Source organism: Nicotiana sylvestris, chromosome 7 (assembly GCF_000393655.2).
Source record: "Nicotiana sylvestris chromosome 7, ASM39365v2, whole genome shotgun sequence".
Classification (NCBI taxonomy): Eukaryota; Viridiplantae; Streptophyta; class Magnoliopsida; order Solanales; family Solanaceae; genus Nicotiana; species Nicotiana sylvestris.
Window position 1 is genome coordinate 43,232,054 of NC_091063.1, and position 16,569 is coordinate 43,248,622.

Sequence of the window (16,569 nt, forward strand, 5' to 3'; positions counted from 1 at the left end):
TAAGCTGATTTGTCTAATAAGCCATTGCTGGCCCAATTGTTTTTAATTGATTTAGGTCCAAAAATGCTCCCCAAATTTGTTGTTGTTTAGTTAATTTAGTTTTCATTTTATGTTAGTTTAAAAATAAGAATATCCTAGATGGCTTTGATTAATTACTTTTCTTTTAACACTTTTTTGATGTGTGTCATGCCAAATAAAATCCTAAAGTCCATGGTCCTCGTATAATTAGTAATAAATCTTTTAGATCGAGGTGTGCCATTATTAATTTTTCCATGGCCCTCGCAAATCGCTTATTAATTTCAACCATCGTAGTTTGCTTTAGGCCCGACTTTAGATTAGTATTGCAATTATATATACGTCGCGTAATGTAATTGCAATTTGAGCTCTAAAAAGGCTCGAGAGATGCGTTCGCGCAACTTCAACCAAACTTTTTCCTAATAAAATAAACAAAGCGTTATTAATTGTGGACATGTTCGCGTGACATGATTTTTGACGCGCCAAAAGAAAAGAGTATACGTACGCGTAACTCAATTCTTTAATTACGAATAATCAAGTGATTTAAAAGCGGTAAAAAAATAATTGCACATAGGTCCTAAAAATGATTAGTTAAACAATTAAGCCAAGTATAAATTGCTAAGCGACCGTGCTAGAATCACGGAACCCGGGAATGCCTAACACCTTCTCCCGGGTTAATAGAATTTCTTACCTAGAATTTTTGGTTCGCAGACTTCAAAAGGGAAGTCGAAATTTCCTCAATTTGAGATTTAAAATAAACCGGTAACTTGGGACACCAATTAAAATATTTCAAGTGGCAACTCTAAGAATTAAATAAATAATCTCATTTCGAATAATGTCACTTAAATTGGAAAACCTCTCTTGTACCCCTCTCGGGACGGTAAAAAATGAGGTGTGACAATTTATAAGTTCAAAATGTCATTGAATGCACTAATCATTTGAGTTAATGGGTCCGAAACTTATTTAATAGTCTTCTTAACACATAAGAACTCTGAGCCATGGCTCCTGGTTCGGCTAAAACCGTAGCGTTAATGGTACATCCACCCTAATTATAGCCAATTGGATTGCAAAGACAGTATAATGATTCTTTACACAATTCAACTTCTATCTGCTTTTTTCAAATAATTTTACTATTTGTAGATGAGTGAATAAAAAGGAATAAAAAGATTCATGAGCGAATACCTTTTTGGGAAGATTTAATACATCAAAAACTTCCTAAAATATATCCATTTTGCAGCTTTCATACTTAAAACTTTTGGGAGTTTCTTTTACGTCGGAACTACATTCTTCTCATATGTAAAAATAAATAGATTAATTCCACATGTATTGTCACATGACAGTTTTAAAAGGGATTTTGGAGGGAAAGACGCACCCAACGTATCATTTTCCTTGTAGTTCAAGTTTGAAACTCGCAAAACATGTACATTAACTCTTTTGTGGATTTTAAAAATTTCTTCATTTAATAAGAAATTGAGCCCCAAAAAAACTGTTCATGTTTTCCTCTATCAAAAATTTTCAATTAATTTTACCAACTCTCTGACTAGTATGAACCTCAAAGGGGATAAAAAGAAAAAGATATACAGACTACAGACACGGTCTTCATCAACCAAGAGTTTTTCCTGTTGCTTTTTCGCTTCTTTCTTCTCAGTGTATCAAATCGCAATTAAACAAAGCTTTAGGGGTTAAAAGGAAAATAATCAAAACAAAACTGTAGAGAACACCGAATATGTATGGGAGGTTTGTGGAGAAATTCGGGGCATGAATTAGGAGAAAGAAAATCAAGCGATTTTCAGATATGTTCGAGTATTTGCCACAAGAATTGCTGATTGAAATCTTTCTAAAGCTTCCCATCAAGTCCATCATTCAGTGCACAAGTTTTTGTAAGTCATGGTATTCTCTTCTTACTAGCCCTAATTTTATTTTCATTCACCTCAAAAACCAAGATGATTACTTGCTAGTACGACATTGCTCTGGAAAACCAGTAAAAGAAAATTATGCTTTATTCTATGACAATGAAAATTTTGATTCGTATGCCCAGTTTGATTTTCCATTTGAGAGTTACAGTCACTTTAATATTGTGGGTAGTTGTAATGGGCTTTTGTGCCTTTCCGACGACCTAAGTTGTTATAGGGATCTTTACTATATTTGGAACCCATCTATCAGAAAGTCAGTAAAACTCCTCGAACCAATTTTTACATTTGGGACACATGGTCCCTTTGATCATAAGTTAGGGTTTGGGTTCGATAGTGTTACTGATGACTACAAGGTGGTAAGGATAGTACATACTGGGGATAATGTTGATAGGGTTCCACCTCATGTTGAACTTTATAAGTTGAGCACTGGTGTTTGGCATGACATTACCCCTGTTTCTCCATCTTATAAATTCTTTAGGCATACACCGGGGGTCTATGTGAATGGCGCGTGTCATTGGGTTGCATCTCAACGGAAACGATTTGGTTGATATATGATTGTTCTGTTTGATGTGCATGAGGAGACGTTCTGGGAAATGATTGTACCGGGTTGTTTAAATGAGAAATTTTTTGGTTTTCATGGGTGAGGGATTTGTCCTTTTTGTCTCAGATGGATCACTTTGTTTGGCTGAAAGTTCCTATGGAAATGACAAAACAATTGATATTTGGATGATGAAAGAGTATGGTGACCCAGAATCATGGGTGAAACAGTTCAGCATCAATTTAAGAGACGTATCATTCAACATTAGTGTTGTTGATGAAATTTTCTCGTTGTTACATTTCTTGGCAAAGCCAATAGCTTCAAGAAAAAATGGTGAATTTTTGTGGAGAGCGGACAATGGACTCTTGGTTTCATATGATCCTGAAGCTGAAAAAAATTAAGAATCTTGGCATTCGCAATGCTAATTGTTTAACTTATCGGAATGCACTCTATGTTAATACTTACAAAATGAGCCTTATTTTACTTGGTAAGCGAACAAATTATTTTACTGGAGACACTTGCAAAGATGTATCCAATTTATGCAAGAGGGAGGCTAAAGGTGGGAGGAAAGTTCGTAAAGGAAACACTAGAAGAGGACTGCATATTCTATCTCCCTTGCACATCGGTGGATTGATGTACATGTCCAAAATGAAAGCAAAGAGGCTACGCATGTTAAAACGGAAGAACAGGCAAGTTCAGTTCCTAGTCTACTTGTAGCCCTTAGCTATGTTCTGGTTGATCTATACCCTGTGGCTGTATTGAGGTTTTTGCTACATGCATGCAAACATAATAGCTGATTCTAGTTTTTGAGTTGGCATATTCTGTACGAGGCAAACACAAATCTAGAAAAGATTCTTTTGCTCATACTATTTTCCAACTCCTTTAATCCTATAAAGTTTTGGATAAAGTTCACTGAAGTTTAGGTGCTAATATTCATAATATAATGGAGCTACTTCTTGTTTTAAAATTTTAATAATTTCTTGCAACTTGACATTGTTTTGCAGGTTTTCGGCTGATACTGGGGGCCTCCTTTAATTTATTGGAAGGTCAAAGTTTCTTGAAGGAGCTAGGAATGCGTGGCAATTTGTTATGTTCTTGGGTATTAAAACTCTTTGATTAAAATAGAGGCTGTAAATCTAATGTCTTGACTACTACTAGGTAGATGTTTTTGGGCTCATCATACTTCCGGACCTTGTGTTTTTGCAACTATCTGGTGATTACATTATCTGCTAAATTTCTATGTTGTAGCAGGCTTGGTAGCAATGATACTAAAGACCACTCTCTTATGAATAGAATTTTGTTTTGTTGATGTTGATCATATGCTAGTTCTTTCTCTTCTATGTCTTCCTACTTGGAGTTTACCATTTGTCTTAGCTGAAACCTTCATTTTTAGTTGACATCGACATCTATTTACATTTTGGGTTCCTTTGATATACTAGAAAGTGTTTGTAACCACTATTCGCCCAAGTATTTTTGCTTCATGATAGGAAATGTGCTGGGTTGCTTTCTTTGTTAGGTAGCTTCCATAGCATAGTTCTTAATTGTCCTGGAAGAAAACTACTACAAAGTCTGAGCTAAATGCCATGACTGGCATGAATTGTTTTTGACAGAGATTTACACGGCAGAAACTTGGGTGTAATATTGTCAAACAAGCACCTATTGCTAATATTGAAACCACGGTTTTCCTAATTACTCTATGTTAAGCAAGCACCACGGGCTGCAAATCTGACTAAACCCATTCACCTTAAAAGGGGCTTTCCTCTACCAAATAAATTTCCAAGGCCAGTGAAGTGACAGTACATCAACATAGAAAAGTGTTGCATAGCCTGACTTTTAACTAAGAATTTTCCATTCCTCTTATGCTTCCACTTGATAGAGTCAGGCATCTCCTGTGTGATCTGTGCCCCTTTGTGATGACCTTTTGTAATCACTTGTTTTAGAAATAAATTTTGCGTTTTGAGGTCTTAAAAACCTCTTTCAGCATCACCTCGATTTGCGTGCGCAGTCTGGACGCATAGCCGGAAAGCCATTATGTGAAAATCTGTGAACATTGATGAATTTTGACTTTAAAATGAATTTAAGTTGACTTCGGTCAATATTTTGGGTAAACGGACCCGAACCTGTGATTTGACGGTCCCGGAGGGTTTGTTGGAAAATATGGGACTTGGGTGTATGCCCGGAATCGAATTCCGAGATCCCAAGCCCGAGAAATGAATTTTTTTAAAGAAAATTATTTTCTAGAATTATTTATGAGTTTTGGAAATGAAATGTGTTTAAAATTTGATGGTATCGGGCCCGTATTCTGGTTCCGGAGCCCGGTACAGGTCTTATATGTGATTTAAGTCGAGTCTGTGAAATTTGGTAAGAAACGGACTTGAAATGACGGAAATCGGACCGTATTTGAGAAAATAGGAAAATTTGAAATTCTTAAGTGACTTCATGATTTTGATGCTAAATTCATAGTTGTTGATGTTATTTTGGCTATTTGATCGAACGAGTAAGTCCGTAGGGTATTTTTGAGGTAGTGTTTGGTTTGGAGCCTCGAGGGCTCGGGTGAGTTCCGGATAGGTCTCGGAAGGTTTTTGAACTTAGGAAAATTGCAGAAACTGCTGTCTGCTGGTGTCCAGGTCTTTGTGCTATGCGATCGCATAGGAAAGTTCGCGATCACATAGTGTAATTTCAGGGGGTCCTATTTTTCTACTATGCGATCACATAGCTTCTTCCGCGATCGCGTAGAGTTAAGTCTTTAGGGGGGGGGGTCACCAGTTGTTCTATGCTTCGCATTACTTCTCCCGCTATTGCAATGAGTTAAACCAAGCCTGGGAAGGGGAACCCATTTTCCTCTATGCGATCGCAATCCCTGATCCGCGATCGCGATGCCCAGTCCCCCTTACCCTATGTGATCGCATACCCTTGTTCGCGATCGCAGAGACCAATTTTGCCCAATCATTTAAATAGTAACAAAACACATACGGGATTAAACCCAAAATTCATAACTTCTTCTTCCAAACTCCAAATTGGGCGATTTTTGAAAGAGAACTTCACCATCAATTCATAGGTATGTAATCTTAGACTCATTTTCTTCAATTTCCATTAACACCCATTAGATTTCTAGGTCTAAATCATGTTCCTAAGGGTAGAAAATTAGGGATTTGGGTAGAGTAAGGGCTTTTTGTATAAATGGAATTTAGACCTCGTTTTGGGGTCGAATTTCGAAACTAATTACATATTCAGGCTCGTGGGTGAATGGGTGATCGAGTTTTGGTCCGATCCTCGTGTTTTGACCAAGCGGGTCCGGGGTCAATTTTTGACTTTTGGGAAGAATGATAGGAAATCTGTAATTAAGCATTGGGATTGAATTGTTTAGCATTTATTGATGTTATTAAGTCGATTATGTATAGATACAAATGATTTGGAGCCAAATTCAAAAGGAAAAGCGGTGTTTGAGGCTTGAGTTGGTCGTGGAAGTTTGAGGTAAGTGTTTGGTCTAACCTTTGCTTGAGGGAGTACGAGTTGTGTCCTATCTGCTACATGTTACTTGTTGAGTATGACGTATAGGCATGGTGACGAGTATCTATACGTTGGTGTCAAGCATGACCGTGAGTCTTAAATTGACATTATTGTGTTCTTAATAAATACTACGAATGCCTAAGTTGTTGATTCTCTGTGTTGAGAAAGGATTATGATTATTCTCGTGAAAATCACTTATGATTGAGTATGGATGCTAGTTGAGGTAGTTAGATGTTGGAACAAGTTTGGTTATAGCTGATTTTTCCCTTGCCGGGACGTATTTACTTATACTGTCGATTTCCTTGCCGGGATAGTGTTATTTCTTTGTTGATTCCTTGCCGAGACTCTCATTGTGATTGATGTTGAAATGTATATGTGGATCGGGTTGAACGCCGCAACAATATTATGTTTGGATCGGGTTCACTACTACAAAAAAGGCCTTTGGCGGCAATTATTTAGCGGCAAGAAGGCAATGGTCGCTAATAAATTCTTTAAGTTTAAATATTAGCGGCATATGACCATTAACCAGTAAAAGATATCCTTTTACCGGCAATAAAAAATAATAGTCACTAAAAGTTGCTAATTTAAATTAATCTTTTATTATTTTAACAATCCCTCCCCACCAAAAAGAGAAAATCTTTCCCTCCAATTTTTTTGGATTCCTTTTATCGTTTCCCTCCCCAGTTAGAAAACAATAGGACGAAAAACCTAACTCACTCCCCAGTTGAACGAAAAATACTAAAACATCGAATCCTAAATCGCTGCTGAAAAATCCTAACTCGCTGTTGCGTCAATGGTGTGTCGACGGCAGTGCGAGTGCGTCAACGACAACCCATCTTTTTCCCAGGTAAATTCTCTTCTCTTCGATTTACAGTAGAATCGATTTCTATCTTGAATCGACTTCACCGCCGAAAAAACCTAACTCACTGCTGCGTCAACGGTAATGTGATTTATAGTGTGTCAACGGCATTACGAGTGCGTCAACAACAGCCCATCTTTTTCCAGGTAAATTCTCTTCTCTTCAATTTACAGTAGAATCGATTTATAGTAAATTAACTTCTCTTCTTCCAATCGATTTACAGTAGATTTTGTATTGATGTTGATCGATTGATTTAAAGTAAATCAGTTCCCAACTCGTTGTTGCGTCAACAGCCTGCCGTAGTGCTCGTCCATCTTCTTCCCTTGTTAACTTCTCTTTTTCCTCGGTTAAATCAGTCGCTTGCAATTGATTTACAGTAGATTTTGGATTGATTCTTGTCGATTGATTTACAATAGATTTTGTGTACATTAATTTGGTAAAAGTCATGTTATTATTTGGATGTAAAAAATCCTGATTTAGGAAGTTTATTTTGGCCGCTTATCTCTTATATCTAAATTTCTCTTATGTTATAAACCAATTTTTGGGAAAGAAACTCAAATAGTTTCTGAGGTTAATGTTCTTGTACATGAGATTCGTGTTCTGTATGAAACGATATATGTAGCATGGACAAAGATTTTCAGATCCTTTAATAAGCATGGACGCCCTTTGTTACTTTAAAAATGACCTTCAAATGGTGTAAAATAGGCCCTCGGCTATTCATATATTAGATTGAACTTTGTTAAGTGCTTAGATAAAGAATATAAATATATAGAGTACCGCTGAGATATCTTTCTGATTACAAAATCTATCTATTGCCAAGACTTATTCTTTTCCGTGTTAAAGGTCCATGTGTGAGGCTTGCTAGAACAGCAGTTATGAATAGTCTATAACTTAGTGTACTATTGAGTTAAAAGAAAAAATATTCTTGCAATAATTTTTAAATGATTATGAACCTATACTTATCAGAACATTTAAGGTTTTAGTTAGAGTAGTAGTACAGAATTCCATCCTTAAGAGAGAATTTCATTAAGCTAGTAACTAAAGTAAGGTACACAAGCTATCATATTTTTGTTTCTTTTCTATCATCATGGTAAGAAATGATTGCTTATTCTAATTCATACAATGATATGATAGACATTGTATCTTAGGAACTTATATTTTCTTAGGAAAATTTGATTTTAAGAGGTCAGGTTTGGGTGTAGATTATTAAATAGGTTGTGAATTTGTGAAAGTATTGCTTTTTTTTTGTGTGTGTGTTTGCTAAGTCGTTAGTGATATTTGTTTGCTGTTAGATTGATAATCGATTGGTTGAATTGATTCCTCTTATATTCTGGTATTGTTTTATAAATTGGTTTCTCTATATATTTCCTATGGCTACTTTTCACCATATAAAAGTTCAATCGCTAATAGGACATCTCAACCACAGTAGTTCAGTCGTTTGTTAAGAAATAGTTTGGGCTATTAGCAATAGTCAGAATCCTTCGACAGTCAGTACCCACTAGTTTATTGGTAGTAATAATCAGAATGTCCAGTCTTAAAAAGTTGTATAATTTATAAGTTTAATAATTCTATTCTTAAAAAGTTTATGAACCAATTTGGTGAAATCGACAAGTTGTCTTTGGCTAGATGTCTTTTTCATATTTACATGTTTGTTCTATGATGACTATGATTTATTTATAAATAGAAAAATATTACATATCGATTCAGCCCCATATATGTCACTGCAATCATTGTCGTATAGTTGAAAAGTTCACACCCTTTTAGGCTTTGCATAATTTGATGAAATTTTCAAGTTTATTTATTCTGTCTCTTTCTTATCATGTTTGGTTTAAATAATCTTTTATGGTCTTGGATTTAGCTCTTGAGCTATCTTTTGAGATTGAGTTAGGTCCAAGATCCATTTCCCATACATCGTATCGGAGCATCTTCAGTTTTGGTGGCAATTTACATAGTTTATGCTACTAGCAAGCGGCTTACACCATCTGGTGCTGCTGCTCTCCCCACGATCGTTCAAGGCATTGATCCTTCTCTCAGGACAGTTCAGATGCCGCTTCTTTCTCTGGTGCCTTTTCAGGTGTCACTCATATCTCTAGTGACTGTTTCTTACCTCTTTTGATATCTTTAAGATTGAGTGATGCCCACGGCTCGGTTTACCTAACCGTTTGCAAAGTAGCACGAGATTGGAAAATTCTGCCCCTTCAACTAATCCTACAATTCTATGGTCTGTGGATTCTATCCACTGTCACTGAACTCGTACTTCTTAAAATTGCTTTATCTAGTTCCCACTATTAACAAAGTCTTCATTTATCTGGTATATAATTGGATTTTGTCCTTGCAGTTACTGTGGATCCTTGGAGCCAATGCCAATGCCAATGCCAAGAGGTAATGGTGGTCTTGCCCATGCCTTATTTGTATCCAAGAACCGAAGAATCCCTAAGATACGGATACAAACTCGTCAATTGGGAAATTTGCTGGATAAGCGGATTATCGTTGCGGTTGATTCATGGGATCGTTTGTCCCGATATCCAATCGGTCACTATGTCAGGACAATTGGAGAAATTGGTGATAGGGATACTGAAGTATGTGGTAAAATGTCATTCATTCTCTTTAAAATTTAAACTGATTATCCTTCTCTACCTTTTCTGTCATGTACTTTCGAGACTGTTTGTTGTTTCTCTGTTGTGGCTTTTTGTTGAAAACCTTCAAGTGCTAAGGGAGTTCTTGTCCTTTGCTTGTAGCTACCTTTATATTATTTTACATGCTTAAATTATTAGGATTTTCTTTATTTGTTGATGCTGATAAATAATAGTCATGACTAAATTTGTTCTGTAATCACTTTAGGTGGTATTAATAGAGAATGATATAGATGCTAGACCATTTTCTGCTAAAGTGTTGGCATGTTTGCTGCCGCTACCTTGGTCTGTATCTCCTCAAGATTTGACAAATCCTATTAGACAGGATTTGCGTCATCTATATATGTAGTGTGGATCCTCCTGGTATGTTCCCAAATTTAACTGTGGTTTGCATCTTCCATTTAACTGCAGTGCCCACATTTAATTTATGTCAGTATAGATGAGATGTACTTCCTACATGTGATGTCAATCTTAGACAGAATTCTTCTTTTCCGCGACGTAGGATGCAGGGATATTGATGATGCATTGCATTGTATGCCTCTTCCAAATGGAAATTTTGAAGTGGGAGTTCGTATCCATATTTGATTTTGAGATCTTTTGGCTAAAATTTGCAAAACGTAACACTGATTTCTTTTATTAATATTTTCTTCAAGAGACAGTGAGATCGCTGGTGAGGAGGAGTGTGAGGAGGGTTTTGGGCATGTAAGGCTGTTCGGATTACTCTATGAGGTAGTAGGTCTTCCTCTAACCTGTCTTCACAAACCTGAAATGATGGTAGGCATGTTTTTCTAACAGTTCCGTCTGAAGTTACGCCCATGTTTATCAAGCAGTTGCAATTTTATGATTTTTGGATTCCCCTTAGATTAAAGTCCTTAGAATCATAAATTGGTTACCAATATCACCTGGTTAGAAACCGTTGATTGGAATAGAAAATTTCGGAAGAATTAGGTTCAAATACATTTCCTGGGATCCTTTTCCTTTCAAACTATAAACATGGGAATTGTTGAAGTAGCTCCATGGCCCATGCTACTAGGGTCAGAAAGTAAGCTGGCGATGCTTTCGGTTACTGGATTTTCGCCATTTAGGATGCAACATCCGGACTGCTTCGCCTAGTAACATGACACTTGTATTGCTCTCTTCTTCCTGCTTCATCTAATGAAGCGTCTTCACTAATAGAAAGACAGGATTGTTTGCTTCATAGTGTCGATATATCAAATAAAGGCCCCTGAAATAATTTTTTCTCGCGTCTCAATATTGGTGGATAATTAATGAGTCTGTGTATCTAGTCTTAATCAAGTGAAATGGTTGTCAATTGAATCTTTTTGTGACTTGAATTTTCTTAAGATGGTAGAATCAGGCTAATCATGGTTTTGTTTAGCATCTATCCTCAGACATGATTGAGAAATGTATGGAAGGAAAGGTTATTTGCCGTTTGTAGATAAATCTTTATTTTCTAGTGGGCGTAAACAAAAATTGTGCAGTCTTTAGTATTTTGGATTTACTTTGAGCCTTTCAATATTGGTCAAATGTTTTAGTGACAGCCATTAGAGTCACCAGTTAAGAGCAAGCACTATGGTGCTAACTGCTTCGTGAAAGTAGTCCTTATTATGCCAGCAGATAAATATGCACATGTACATATTTGTCCCTTTAACCATTCATAAATTTATACTGCATTAGGTTGCATGCATGTGTCTTTCGACATGTTTGCACATAAAATATTGTATTTTACATTAGTAAAGAGTTAAGTACTTAAAATTTCACATCAGAAATCTTCCACTCTATCTCAAAAGTGTCTATGTTCTTTTAAAAGTTTCATATACAATTGTCGTCTTAGTATCTTTTCTACATAATTGCAGATTATTTTTGGGGGAGGGTGGTTGAGATTTTAGTTATTTCTCTTAATATTTCGTGTGCTGAGTGCTGATGTTTTCTTCTAATTTCGATGCAAGGGAATTGAGTAGCATTTTTGATAGCTATTTGTATTGTCTTATTCTTTTAACGGTAAAAAGTGTTTAAAGAGAACTTGAAGAAATAGATCAAGAATCTTAAGATACAAGCTTATACCAAAATACTTGGGTTGCTAATGTGGAGGTCTCTGTATATGTTCTCTTTCCAGATTTCTAGTCCAGAAAAATATCATTGCAGATGATTCTTCTAATGAGGTTATACAAAGGTTAGAATAGAAGATAATTGAGTTAAAGGAGAAACAAAATGAAGAAATGAATATGATGAAACAAAATCAGGAGATGATGCAATCAGAATTACTCCAAATGAGACAACTCATGCTCAAATATGCTCCTGATGCATCTATGCCTCAAAGTAGCAATGACACCTCAGGTGAACAGGTAACTCCATTTAATAAGCTTTAGACATTTTTAATGAAATTCTAATCATATAAAAGTATTGTTATCTAACATGTTAATATTTATTAGATCTCTGATGCCAATAGTGGACATGAACGAGTACCACAAACATCAAGGATGACTAGTGTTTCTGAAAATGCTCAACCTTCTCATGGTACTACTCATCTTTGTCCTTTCGTCGCTATTATTTGAGTTTTCTTCCTTCGATTTTTATTAATTTGTTGTTGTATTTAGGCTTACCTTGGATGCTTCTTGCTTTTATATTTCACTGTTGTTGATATCGCAAAGTTGTGAGAAACTACCATTTTCCCAACTATACCATCCGGTCGACTTAATCGTTTTTCACGTATCTTTCTTGTCAACTTGACTTACTACTTAATTTCTTCCTATTTGAACTATAGAGCATTATTTTGTGAATTTGTTTTGGTTATAACTTGATGTACTTGTTTGGTTTCAACAAATTAGACAAGATTTTCGTGGGACAACTCCCGAGACAATCGTTTTGAAGCTCTTTGCAGTACTTTGATTTTTTCAATATGTGATGATGTGACAGTAAATCGGCTTATATAACGTGTGTTCTGGTTCTGCTAGTTTGAACTAGAGTGCCTCATGGAAATAATTACTACAGTAATCAATTGGAATAGCTGGAATTAGAAAATTTTGCTAGTACATTACTTGTATTAGTACATTACTGGAATTAGGAATTTGCCCAACACCTGATGCAATAACTACAGCAGTATCTAAATGAGCTGCTTGCACAGCTAATTCATATACCTTGACATCAAATACCTAGTAGCAACCCCTTCATTCACTTTGCCAATAGGTTTAATTGTGGAAGCTTGAAATTGGGCATTTGAAATATTGTTCTTACCTGATGAATACACTTATGCATTCGTTTTCAAACCATCTGAGTATGCAATTTTATGCGGTGTTGGACTATCCAAAGCATCCAAAAATGCTCTATCATGGTCTGAAATCATAGCCTTGCTTGAAGGCACAAAATCAGGCGCCAACGGGCTCAACTTCTTCTTAGGAGAAGTTGAAATAGTGTTGTTGTTTAGATCCTTTGGTGAGCTACTTGAAGGTAGGCTATCTCCTTCATCCTCATGCTCTTCACTGTCTTCTACATAATCATCCTCATCTTTCTTTACTTGTCCATCCCATGTTTTGGTTCTTGACAACACAACAGGAACTAAATCATGGTCATGTTGTCAACGGCCATCACTGTCCTCCATAATTGAAGCTTGAATTCTCATGACATAATTGTCATTCCATGTGGACAGTAGTAGCTTCCCAGATTCACCTCCATGCTTACCAAATGACTCCATCGATTGAGATGGGATCTCATGCGCCGATGTGTTCAATGTGACCAATGTGTGCTTGACCATATGATTGGCATTCAATATCATTTCAATCTGACATTCCTTGATGATTTTCTCCACTTGTTGGACTGGAAAATTGTAGCCTAGGAGTGCTGGAAATAGGTGCACGATCACCCTTTAAAACATCTGCCAAGCTGATCATTGATGCAACTTATCGAACACCCAAATTTTTACTCTAAGCATCACTGTGTTGGGCATGATCCTCACTGCTAGGATGAGGCAGAATTAGCTGCTGCACGTTATCATCTCCAAAGGATGGTAAGTTAATTCCAACATCCTCCTCGTGTGTAAGAGCATAAAAAACATTTTGAGTTATGATAGCTTTTGCGACATTCTGTCGCACAACTGGAAAAGTTAACTGCTGCTGCGTATTTTCCATAACCGGAAAGTTACCTTGCCTACTTGAAGATCGCACCACTTCTTTCCAGCCATCCCTAGTTGTGTTCTTTCTTGTCCCAGCTTCAGCAGTAATAGCATCAGCAGTAACAACTGTTTCTGCACCAACTTCAGCAGTAACAACAGTTATTTTTGCACCCTTAGTGCTTGGTTCTGGTCATTAGAGAGTTGCTCAGTAGTAGTAGTACCAACCTCTATCAACCTCACCACACCATAAAGTGAGCAAATATTAGGAGACTTAGTCTGCTCAAGTACAATTTTTTGAGAGTTCTTAGCTTCTGTAAATGTTGCCTTAGATGAATGGTTGGTTTTGCTGCATATTTCTATATTTAACATTCTCCTTTTGGACATAGGTTCCTGTTTAATACAATAAACAAATGGACTTCTCTGTCATTCTACTCTCTCTAACTGTGCCATTATGAAAGGGGACTACTGTTACATGACCAATTTGGGCAGTGATGAAATCTTCAAGTTAAAACACATTATACTTTATCTTTTTACACAATTATTTTATAATTTTAGGTCATACCGTCTGATGTTGGATAATTTAGCGGGTGAAAGATTTCAAAATGATGAAAAGTTGCGGAAATCATTTGATTTAGTTATATAATGACATTAGGTATTTAGTCTAAACAATATATTTTTATGTTTTAAGTTACTGAAATATTAATGTTTTTTATTAGTACTTCCTTTTGTTTGTTAAGATTAATGAGATACATAATGTTTTTTAATTAATATGAATATATTTCATTATTTGAGTCATATTATGTACGGTAATTAATTTTGTTTGAGTCATAATTAATAACTGTTATTAATTATGGCTAAACTATTTATAATTGATGTAAAACAAATGCCGTTAAAGATATTGACTTTTAACGGCAATTTAGTTAAACATATTAGTCATTAGAATGGAAGATAAAAGGGCAAACTAAGATGTTTTCAGAAGGGATACTATGGCCATTTTAATTGCCACAAAATAATTGCCATTAAAGATGCGAACTTTTAGTGGCAATTATTTTGAATTTAGCGGCTATAAAAGATAGATGCTAAAGAAGTATAATTAGCCGTTTAGATTGGATTTAGTAGCCATTATAATTGCCACAAACAATTGCTTTAGCGGCAATTATTTTGAGTGTAGCGGCTATAATAATTGACACTAAAGAAGTATAATTAGCCGTTTTGGATTAGATTTAGTAGCAATTATAATTGCCGCAAATAATTGTCGTTAAAGATAATGACTTTTAGCGGCAATAAAATATACAGTTTACCAGATTTTGCAAGAATAGCCGCTAAAGGCTTTGCTGACCCCAGTTTCAGCGGCAAAAGGCTAATGGCCGGTAAACGATATAGCGGCTATTATTATTGCCACTAAAGCCATTTTGTATTGCCGCTAAAGGTCTTATTTGTAATAGTGGTTGCACGCCGCAACAATGATATAATTGGATCGGGTTGCACGCCGCAACAATAATATAATTGGATCGGGTTGCACGCCGCAATAGTGAAAATGATATGGATCGGGCTGCACGCCGCAACAGTGTTATTATATTTGGATCGGGTTGCACGCCGCAACAATAGATAATACAGAGTGCTTATAGATTGGTTACGAGTTCCTTATTGTTTTGCTGTAAATTCTAAATTGTCCTTATGCCTTTCTCTTAAATTACTGTTGGTAATGATACTCCCCTGCAGCATGTTTCCCCTCCCATCTTTACTTGTTTATTTCTGTTCTATTTTCCGCTGTATATTATATAACTGCACAGGTTTATTTGGTAGTCTGGTCCTAGCCTCGTCACTACTTCATCGGGGTTAGGCCAGACACTTACCAGCACATGGGGTCGGTTTTGCTGCTACTACACTCTGCACTGTGCAGATCCCGGAGCGGCAGCTTTTGGACCATAGCTTTGGGTGGCTGCCTTCAGTCCAGTCAGAGATTCCGAGGTAGTCCTGTAGGCGTCCGCAGTCCCGGCGTTCTCTTCTATCTTTATATTCTATTTTCATTTACTTCAGAGACAGATTGTACCTTTCTTTCCAGACATTTGTATGTAGTATTTGTAGATGGTCTGTGATATTGTGACACCGGTTCCGGGTAGAGATGTACTTGGTATTGATGTACTTGTTTTTGTCTAAGTTATCAGAATTACGTCTTTCGCATGCCTTTAATTATTGTTAATATTTCACTGTTGATCGCATGTTGATTTAAATTGTTAAAAAGGGATAAAATAAAGAGTTAGTGAATCTATAATACGTGGCTTGCCTAGCTTTTACGAGTAGGCGCCATCCCGACTCCCGAGGGGTGGAAAATCCGGGTCGTGACAAGTTGGTATCAGAGCTCTAGGTTACATAGGTCTCACGATTCACGTACAAGCTTAGTAGAGTCTGAGGGATCGGTACAGAGATGTCTGTATTTATCCCCTAGAGGCTACAGAGTTAGGAAAAACTTCACATTTATTCTTTCCTATCGTGCGGTTTGGTTTCTTAATGCTAATCGAATTTCTACTCTGTTCTTTCCCAGATGGCGAGAAGACGCGCTTCCTCATCCACCGAGCAGCAGCCTAAGCCCCAGCAGTAGCTCCTATGAGGGGCAGAGGGGCAGAGGGCGAGGCCGAGGTAGGGGCAGAGCTCAGCCCAGAGCAGCAGCACCAACGGCGGAGCCTCAGGTTGACTTTGATGATGAGGTTCCGGCCCAGACAGTTCCGGTGGGCCCAACTCAGGTCGTATAGGGGTTTATTGCTACCTTAGTACTCCAGGATGCTCTGGTCCGTCTAGTAGGCCTTATGGAGAGTGTCACCCAGGCAGACTTGCTTCTTGTAGCTCTAGCCATCTCTCATGCTGGAGAGGAGCCCAGACTCCTGCTACTCGCACTCCGGAGCAGATGGCTCCCCAGTTTCAGACTCCAGCAGCTCAGCTAGTTGGAGCAGTTCAGCCGGGTGTGGTAGCTCAGACCGGTAATGGAGCAGCTA

The 16,569-nt window shown here is 37.0% G+C and overlaps 1 protein-coding gene across 1 annotated transcript; it reads left to right on the forward strand.

Moving 5' to 3' along the window:
* Positions 1-1,599: 1,599 nt before the first annotated feature.
* LOC104226219 (F-box protein At3g07870-like) lies at positions 1,600-2,711 on the forward strand. The gene has a single exon (XM_009778150.2). The coding sequence runs from the start codon at positions 1,811-1,813 to the stop codon at positions 2,474-2,476; it is 666 nt and encodes a 221-aa protein (XP_009776452.2). The 5' UTR covers positions 1,600-1,810; the 3' UTR covers positions 2,477-2,711.
* The last annotated feature ends 13,858 nt before the right edge of the window (positions 2,712-16,569 follow it).

Bases quoted from the DNA above. Each gene is read 5' to 3' on its own strand.
- LOC104226219 (XM_009778150.2), top strand. From the start codon at position 1,811: ATGTTCGAGTATTTGCCACAAGAATTGCTGATTGAAATCTTTCTAAAG.